Genomic DNA, 8,846 nt, shown 5'->3' with positions numbered 1-8,846 from the left:
TTGTGAAGTTTTGAAAGCTATTTTTAAAGATCTTTAATTGAAAGAAACAATAAAATGTGATCATGGTTGAGTTATGAAGTTAGTACGTTTATTTTGGTCAGTGGTGTCTTATTGTTAAAATGTATTTGTGAAATGATCATTTCAACAGTCCTGTTACGCACATTAAATTACATTAGTCATTTAGCTGAGGCTCTTATCCAGACTTGTACATTTAGTATTGCCTTTAGGGAATGAAGTTAGTTTCCAGAACAGAATGACAAAACTGAAAAGCAAATATACACCTTAGGAATATGCTGTAATTATGAGAATTATTTATGTAGAAAGCAAATGTATGCATTTTCAAAATAATGGTTGATTGGAGCAGGAATTCATGTGCTAAAATCCAAGAACTTGATAGTTGGCATCTCTTCAGCGCTCCTGATCCCCTGGGGGGGAGATTTTTGTGTCTGTAGCAAGCATCACAAAGCCCTGCATGAAACAAGAAATTAATCTTTCAATCCCTGCATGGGGCCCTTTCCCAGCATGGTCTGCTCTGTCCTCCAGCTCCGCACCCATAAATCCACATCATACCCTCCCCTTTCAGCAGTGTGATGCTGCAGTCATGTTTGGACACATCCAGGCCTGCCTGCATCTGTTTGTTTAGCTTGATACTTGAATCTTTAGGGTTAGGCAGTGCCTGGCCCCCACCCTGCTGCTGTGGCTGTCATCATACCTCCTCACATCTGAAAGAACAGGAAGCTCCACCTTGCTGATCAGAGGACTGAATGTGGTTCTTATCTTGCTGCTGCCAGCTGTTCTGGCCTTCAGATCTCAGGGGGCATTGTCTTCTAGCAGACAGGACAGTGCCTCACTCTGGCCTGTCTGAGTTTGCAAATGGGAAGTTGTTGGGTTTTAATGCAATGTTGCCTTGGTGAGCTGATGGTGCAGCTGAGTGATACTGACCTTATTCACTTTCAGGACGGGATTAACCCATTGCACATACTTGGTCTCTGGTAAGGGAATGCCAGTCTTCAGTTTAGCTGAAAAGGATAGTTTACGCTGAGTGCAGTACATCAGCAAAGGTGTGAAATATGATGAATGTAATATAAATACTCTCATTCTCCCTGAAGTGGACGACTCACCATTCAGTTCTGGCAGCACGGCCATATTTATTGCTGTCTGCAGTGCGACTGCCAGAGACGCCGTCTACAAAAGGAAAAAGGGACGTCGGCACACACTGAAAGTGAAGGATATGTTTCTAAAGTAAAATGCTTCGATCCTGCAGAATCAGTCTCTAAAATAAAGACAGCTTGAAGCACATGGTCATCTTCATCCCTTTGTGCCTTATTAATCCAGTTACGAAATTAAGAAACACCTAGAAGTCCCTCCCACCTTCCAGGACCCAGGGTGTCTCCCTGACATATATATCCATATATATTCCTGTATAGTCAGATATGTACTCATACATATTCCCATATATTCCTGTATATTCACATATATACTTATTCGTATTCCCACATATTTATATTCATATGTATATCCATGTCATACCTGGAATGTCCCTATTTCACTGGAGCCCAGGGCCAGTGTCATACTGCAGGAGAAGGTATGTCTTCATTTAACAGATGCTCATAGACATACTCTACCAAAGTGGCAAAATGTATGTAGCTGAGAAAGTTAAATCTAAAAATATACCAATATTAATCTCTGAATTGTGCCATATTATATTTTAAAGAGCCTTAAGAGCAACCATAAGAGAAACATTAATTAAAGCATTACTTGATTTACATTTACATATACGTACTGATCATACAGAAGCATATAACATACTGTTTTACTGTAAGACTGTCTGCACAAGTTGCAATTAAAATGAAATGGTTGAGTTTCACTCACTTGTCCAGTGCCAGAGCTCCCCTCAGCATCTTGTCGACTATGAAAAACCTGCCACTGAAGCTGGCATTCTAAAAAATAAGATATGAGCTATTCAAGAATCAGCTGGGGAACTTAGAACTACTTTAGACAAAGACATACGAATTAACTGAATCCATAGCCAATATATAGTTTGACCTTCCCTCATTTTCCCACAGTGACCACAGAGAGCTCAGCTCCCGTCCCCTGACCGACAGCACACCTGGCTGTTTCTCTGTGTCCTTTGGCTTCAACTGCACACACCCACCATGTCCAATCTGAAGAGAGGTGCCAGAGAGGAGTCAGGCTTGATGGCGTAGGCCTTGACTGACCCAAACAGCCCCAAGGTCACGCTGTCCGGCAGGAAGGAGACTGTGGGCATGTTGGCTGCAAAAACCTGGAGCAGCATCAGCATGTTGGGGAACAGTTTGGGGAGCTGTGAGGACAAAAAGGTGTCAGTGCTCCGAGGGTGGGGCTGTTCTGCACAGAGGAAGCTATAGCAACACCATCACCATCAGTGCTCCGAGGGTAGGGGTGTTCTGCACAGAGGAAACTATAGCAACATTTGTGGTTCGATGCAGAAAAGTGAATGTGTGACCAGCTGTTCAGCTGCCCTTTGATTTGGGAGTTTGTGCGGCTGCGGTACAGGACGGTGAGAGCTGAGCCCTACCTGTGGGATGAAAGTCCCAAAGCTGGTGGTGTTAAGACGGATAGGGGAGAGCTTGGGAATCTGAAAGGTTAAAACCACAAAATGCAAAGTTACAATAATATCCACATGAGATGAGAAAACAATAACCAGGGTTCTAATTTTGAAAGTAAGATTAAATGTTTCCAAAGATTTTCAAACTGAATCAAACATCAAGGAGGACTGCTTACAAATGCAGTCAGATGTTCTGATATAAGATGTAGTAATGTGGCATGTAATGTAGCATAAATACAGGTTCTTAATATAAATAAATACAGGCGAGTGGCTTCCTCACCATGCTGTCAGTGATGTTTTTTTGTAGGAGTCCTGCAGAGAAGTAGGCGAATGTGGCGGAGTTAGCACAGAACTCGGACACACCCAGTGTCACCATGCAGTGCTCTACACCGGGAAGCTGGAAGGGCCCAGCAGCAAATGGAGGCTCTGTGTGACCTTTGACACTGTAGAATTCGCCCTGTGAGTGAAGGCAGTCAGGCTAATGTCACATTCAACTTCATCCAGACAGCGCGCGGCTGAGCAGCTTCTCCCCGCTGTCAGGCCTCTCTCTGAATGCAGATTAAGCAGAAAGACTGAGAAACCTGTTGAAATTCTGATTTTCTGGAAGAGTGTTGAGCTGACCCTGCACTTAACATGCTGGGTCACATTGAGTCACTTTTTAACTTTTTTTTCTGCTGCACTGCCTGTAAAAAACAAAGTTTGGAATTTTTTTGCTTTTGCAATTAAATGCGGGACCAATTTTACATTTGGAAAGTGTTGAAGACAGGAAATTGGACTATAATTATTAAAATTTTCCATTTTAAGAACACCTGGGAGACAGATGATTTCTAAGGAGCACTGTATTGAACATAAATAGCTCAGGTACTGAGCTGGTTTCATGTGAGAGTAGTTGTGATTGTAGATATTTATGTATATCGGTTCAGAGTCACTACCTTAAAGTCCATCTCTGTGCTGGTGCTTTGTACCAGTGGGGGGCTCAGCAGTGGGATCTCTATGAGTAAGTTGGGGGTCACCTGAAAGGAGACTGGGAGACACACAGCGCTGTGGCCATAAGTACACACACAAGTCCACATATGTGCAGGACTTGCATGTATTCTTTATTCTGCTTACAATACCTTTCATGGCGGCTAGATGGCTCTCCAAACTCTCAATGTTCTGTTCAATCATTGGACAGATCTAGATGCAGAAATAATCCTAATAAATGTTTTTGGAGTTTCAAAATGTTTGTCCCAAGAGAAACGTCTTCATCACTATTAGAGCTGTGTGCACTTCAGATAAATGTGTGAGTTGGGAACACTTACCCTCTCCTTAATCTGTGCGTTTATGTAACCCTCGAATCTGCTCACAAAGTGCTTGAAGATCCAGCTGTACACAGAGGCTTGTTAAAATCATAATATTCAGTCCATATCATTCAGTATATTTGATCAGATTGTCACACCAGTACAGTGATGGTCATTTTATATATAATGGATTTGAAAAGTGTACTGAACTAAATTAATTCCACTCTGGTATAAACAAAATCTTTGTAAGTCTCATAAGCCTGTAAGCTGTTGCACAGCATGCTGATGGCGGTGGTGTCCCGTGCACTGTGCTCCTCTATCACTGCATGGCCCTGATAACCACAGATAGGCAAGGAAGCAGTCACTGTGTAACAGCGCGGTAACGCACAGTCACTGTGTAACAGCGCGGTAACGCACAGTCACTGTGTAACAGCGCGGTAACGCACAGTCACTGTGTAACAGCGCGGTAACGCACAGTCTCTGTGTAACAGCGCGGTAACGCACAGTCACTGTGTAACAGCGCGGTAACGCACAGTCTCTGTGTAACAGCGCGGTAACGCACAGTCTCTGTGTAACAGCGCGGTAATGCACAGTCTCTGTGTAACAGCGCAGTAACACACAATGTCTGTGTAACAGTGCAGTAACACACAGTCTCTGTGTAACAGCGCGGTAACGCACAGTCTCTGTGCAACAGCGCAGTAACGCACAGTCTCACACGGTCTCTGTGTGATGAAGTAGTGCTGTAAGTGCTTGTGTCTCAGTCATACACTGCTGTACCTGGCACCTCCATAGAAGTTCATCTCGGTTCCCCCAATGTTGGAGTCGCACTGCACAGTGGAGATGGACGGGTGACCCTGCTCATCGCTGCGCAGGCGCAGCAGAGAGGACAGGTCTATGTTATACACCGCCAGGTCAAAGGTGCCTCCGTCTCTTCTGCAGAGACAAAAACCACACGAGTGTGTTCTCCTGCCTCCTGGGACTGATTTCTGATTGGTTAATGTCACTGTCTGCAGTAGTTTTCAGGAATCACGTGTATGGCAGGTGAGTGGGGGGGGGGGGGGGGGTTTTTAATGTGTATCCCCAACACCAAACCCTCCCAACCCCCCTTCCTCACTCGCAGCAAACAGAACAATCACTCACATTATGTGGAAGCTAGTGTGCCAGTTCCCATGCAGTGCAATGTTGAATCCACTCACAGCCATCTTGATGCCAGTGCCCTCAGAGAAAGCCACTATGGGTACAGGGAGGTCGACCTGAACCACATTTATGCTGAAAAGGGTTAGGGTTAGGTTAGGGTTGGGTTAGGGTTAGGTTAAGGTTGAGACAGGGTTCACATAGCCAGTGAAGGACAAATCATCATTGCTGAAAAATGCACCAATGACTGTCTTCCGCATTTTAACTTTAACTAATGAAAGCGAATGGTTTGTCTTTCCAGGAATTCTGGACAACGTACAGTAGAGAGAAAAGTAGACAGCTGGGATAATGTCTTTGAATGTTTAAAGAACTCAGGAAAACGTGAGTATTCCTGCCACCCCTGCATCTTCATCTTACACAATTGCTAGATAATTACCATCCCGGGCAGATAGAGGGCACTGTGTGGCATGCAGAATTCAGAGTTTCCCGAACAGGGTTGCAGAAAGGGTATAGAGCTTAGGGTTTAATAACCAGATCTGTCCAATCCAAATAAAATTGTACTTTACAAAATGCAGTGGCAATGAAAGTACTCATTTATTTATTTTTTTATAGCAGAGGGGCATTTACTATAACTTTTTGCTACACATTTCATATTATTACTGGAAATTCATAGCCAGAATTATAATGGAAGCAAACTCATTTCATCTCAGTCTCATCAAGTGCTTGATCTGAAATGAGAGCTGATGGAGGACTGTCTCCAGCACATATTGGATGCTGTATGAAATAGTTCACTCCACTTTCATGGATAACTGTAGGACAGTAGAGCATAGGCTTTCGCAGCAATTCATGTTGGTGGCTGAAACACATGCAATGCTCATAAGACTGTCAGTAACATGACAAGGGCTATGTGGAGAAGAGACTCTGATACTCTGAGAATCCTGTTGGCATGCACACAAAGCCTTCCCCTGCTTCAGTTCTGCAGGTTGTGGCACCGCGCTTGTGTGCGGCAGAGCTCCTCACCAGAAGGTTGCTGGTTCAATTCCCCAGTGTGGCAGTGCTGCTTTACCCTTAGGAAATGTTATTAACCCACAATTGCCCCAATAAATATCTAGCTGCATAAATGGATAAAGTTGTGAGTTGCTCTCAATAAGAGTGTCTGCTAAATGACAATAATCTAATGTACTACATACTTGCTGAGGGTGTAGTGCACAGAGCCCAGGAAGCCAATGCTGATTCTTCCGCTGATATCAGGAACTGACATCTGCTCAATCCTGCTCTGCAGCCAGTCCATCACAACACGGGCACCTACAGGGACACCCCCGAGCAGAGACGCAGAGTTCAGGCCACTACAGCCCCGCCCTCCACACAAAACTCACAATTACACTTTTACAGAAGTGGTTTCAAGTGATGCTGATTGAGCACTAATATGGATCCTTTTATCATATGGATGTGCTACTCTAATCATCCGTGTTCACTATGAACCCATCCAGATGAAGAGGCAGTGAATATGAGGGAACTGGACTTTTCATCAGATGGAAGAAGGTCTGAGTCCCTGCTGGAGCAGCACCAGTGTGTCCTGAACTATGGCAGTAAAATATGACTTACTCATATGCAGGAAAACAGGAAACTGTGCAACCTACCTTTACTGAGAGGATCTACCGAGCAAGATAAAATAAAATAAAAAACTTAATTTGAGGAAATGTACAGTAAGGAAGCATGATTTTCTTGGCTGATCTGTCCTTACCATACTGAAGTCCCTTATCAGTAAGAACAGCTTTAATGGCAGGGTTGTGTCCGAAGGTTCCGGCTGACAGAGACAGCAGTGAGCACAGACACAGCCACATCGTACAGAGACGCTGCAGGCCGCACTCTCCTTAAAGTAATGTGAACAGCACTGATAAGTAGTGTAATTAGCACATGCATGCTACGCTCGAATCAGAAAAAATGCCACAGAAAGTCAACGGACCAGCAAAAACTATTGAAAGGCGTACACTATAGTCATGAAAAAATGATTTTCAGTAAAAAGCCTTCTGGTGACCAAAGGGAGGACAGCTCTTTTGTGCAGATGTACTTTGAACTTTTGGCTAAATTAACTGTCAGCTATATGTTTTGTTGTCACATGATTATGGCTTTGTATGAATGTGAGGTGCGAAAAACTCACAGGAAATTGAAGATTGCCTTGTGTGGTTTGATAGCAGCTGTTAGAAATTGTTCTTAGTCTTCCTGTCACTAAATACAGACATGATAAATAATTTACTCCTCTGAACTCTTAACAGTGATTAGTTTTTACTTACAACTGGTTTTGGTTCATTTTCAGACAGACAGTAAAAATGCATGGTCAAACTCTCCCAAAGCAGCAAATTAAAAATCCACTTTCATGTTTGACTAGGACTCTTTTCATTGACAAAAGAGGAAGTAAGCCAAGAGGAAGAGGAGTTTATGTTGTTTCAGTTGATAAATCAGAAATATATTTCAGCAAATCTCATCTCAGGAGTTGTGTTGCTCAGTTGTTTCATACAAGCTCTTTTGCTGTAATTTTTGGGCAAATTTCATACATCCATTGTCTTCCTTTGACATGCAGTACACTTACTAAATATTTACACCAATGTCTGAATTAAAATGTAATTAAAGTGCAACACACTGGAGCATTTTATATTAAATGGTTACTCCCTTACTTTCATTTTTATCCCAGCATCTCATTGCTGCTTCAGGAAGTTAAATTCCTTGGTTCAGAAACAATAGGTAATAGGTACAATAGGTAATAGGTAATTTCCCACCAAACTTAGGTAACTCATAATAGCAACTTTATTTGAATTATTATTAAAAATGTACAAAATGCAAATGAAACATTTTACTTACCCAAGAATTGGTAGATTCTGTTTGCTGTTTATTTGGTGTAAGTGCTGTCAATGTCTGCACATTACTCCAGCTGTTGGCTGAATGGGTTCTGAGAACTTATTTGGCTGTAGGTGCTGTTAGTCTGCATTTTAATCATGCTGCTGTGGTGTCATGTGATTTGTGAACTTCCTGTTTCTCTATGACCTTTAGCTGTGCGCCCACCACCCCCGCTTTGCTGGGAGGGAATGTGACTACGGGGAAGTGAAACTGGCAGTGTACTCATGGTTGTTGCTTTCGGTTTTTTAGAAATGCAGCCAGAAGTAGAACCCGACTTCCTTTTCTCGGGGCTTAGAGGTGTGAATCGCATGTGTCTGCACTGAAACACCACAGGTGCCCTGGGGAACCGATCGTCAGGTTCATAAATGGTAACATTCTAATGCTGCTGAAATTCTTTCAGGGGCTGTCACTGAGGAGCAGCCGCTGAGAACACAGTATCCCGCTCCCCTCTCCTAAGAATATTTCAGACAGTAAAAATAGTTATTTCAGCAGAAAGCAAAGCTGGGAGCTGTGACAGTACTGTACTGTGGGACAGTGTTCAGTAGGGAAGCAGGACTCATATGCATATGAACGCTACCAAACATTTACAATAAATTCATTCATCTGATCTGTAAATATACAGAACTGGCTACAATGAAAAGTAAAATACACTATTATTTTAGATCAGGTGTTTCAGCCACAACGATTGTTAACAGGTGCACAAAATCGAGCACAAAGCCATGCAATCTCCATAGACAAACCTTGGAAGTAGAATGGGTCATACTGGAGAGCTCAGTGACTTTAAACGTAGCACTGTCATAGGATGCCATCTTTGCCACAAGTCAATTCATGAAATTTCTGCCCTGCTAGATCTTCCCCAGTCAAGTAAGTGCTATTATTGTCAAGTGGTTGTGTCTAGGAGCAACAACAGCTCAGCCACAAAGCGGTAGACCACGCAAACTTACAGAGCG

The 8,846-nt window shown here is 43.1% G+C and overlaps 1 protein-coding gene across 2 annotated transcripts; it reads right to left on the bottom strand.

The window, feature by feature from the left end:
• Positions 1–100: 100 nt before the first annotated feature.
• On the bottom strand, positions 101–7,951 carry bpifcl (BPI fold containing family C, like). 2 transcript variants are annotated; one of them, XM_036533265.1, is made up of 17 exons: positions 7,861–7,951; positions 7,163–7,230; positions 6,746–6,874; positions 6,192–6,306; positions 5,008–5,136; positions 4,645–4,800; positions 3,889–3,952; positions 3,703–3,763; positions 3,520–3,611; positions 2,868–3,044; positions 2,558–2,617; positions 2,156–2,323; positions 1,873–1,940; positions 1,531–1,573; positions 1,122–1,185; positions 943–1,019; positions 101–468 (listed from the first exon to the last, which is right to left on the bottom strand). In XM_036533265.1, the coding sequence occupies exons 3-17, from the start codon at positions 6,843–6,845 to the stop codon at positions 409–411; spliced, it is 1,434 nt and encodes a 477-aa protein (XP_036389158.1). In that variant the 5' UTR covers positions 6,846–6,874; positions 7,163–7,230; positions 7,861–7,951; the 3' UTR covers positions 101–408. The 2 variants fall into 2 exon arrangements, with proteins under 2 accessions (XP_036389158.1, XP_036389159.1); XM_036533266.1 differs by lacking the exon at positions 7,163–7,230.
• Positions 7,952–8,846: the final 895 nt, after the last annotated feature.

This window comes from Megalops cyprinoides, chromosome 7, assembly GCF_013368585.1.
Source record: "Megalops cyprinoides isolate fMegCyp1 chromosome 7, fMegCyp1.pri, whole genome shotgun sequence".
NCBI lineage: Eukaryota > Metazoa > Chordata > Actinopteri > Elopiformes > Megalopidae > Megalops > Megalops cyprinoides.
This window is presented reverse-complemented; position numbering and strand designations above follow the sequence as displayed.

What these genes read in the sequence shown, in the direction of transcription:
- bpifcl (XM_036533265.1), bottom strand. Translation starts at nt 6,845, where the DNA reads ATGTGGCTGTGTCTGTGCTCACTGCTGTCTCTGTCAGCCGGAACCTTC. An exon ending in AACTTCTATGGAGGTGCCAG is followed by an intron (nt 3,953 to 4,644) that starts GTACAGCAGTGT and finishes CTCTGTGTACAG; the next exon opens with CTGGATCTTCAAGCACTTTG. An exon ending in TTGGGACTTTCATCCCACAG is followed by an intron (nt 2,324 to 2,557) that starts GTAGGGCTCAGC and finishes TTGTCCTCACAG; the next exon opens with CTCCCCAAACTGTTCCCCAA.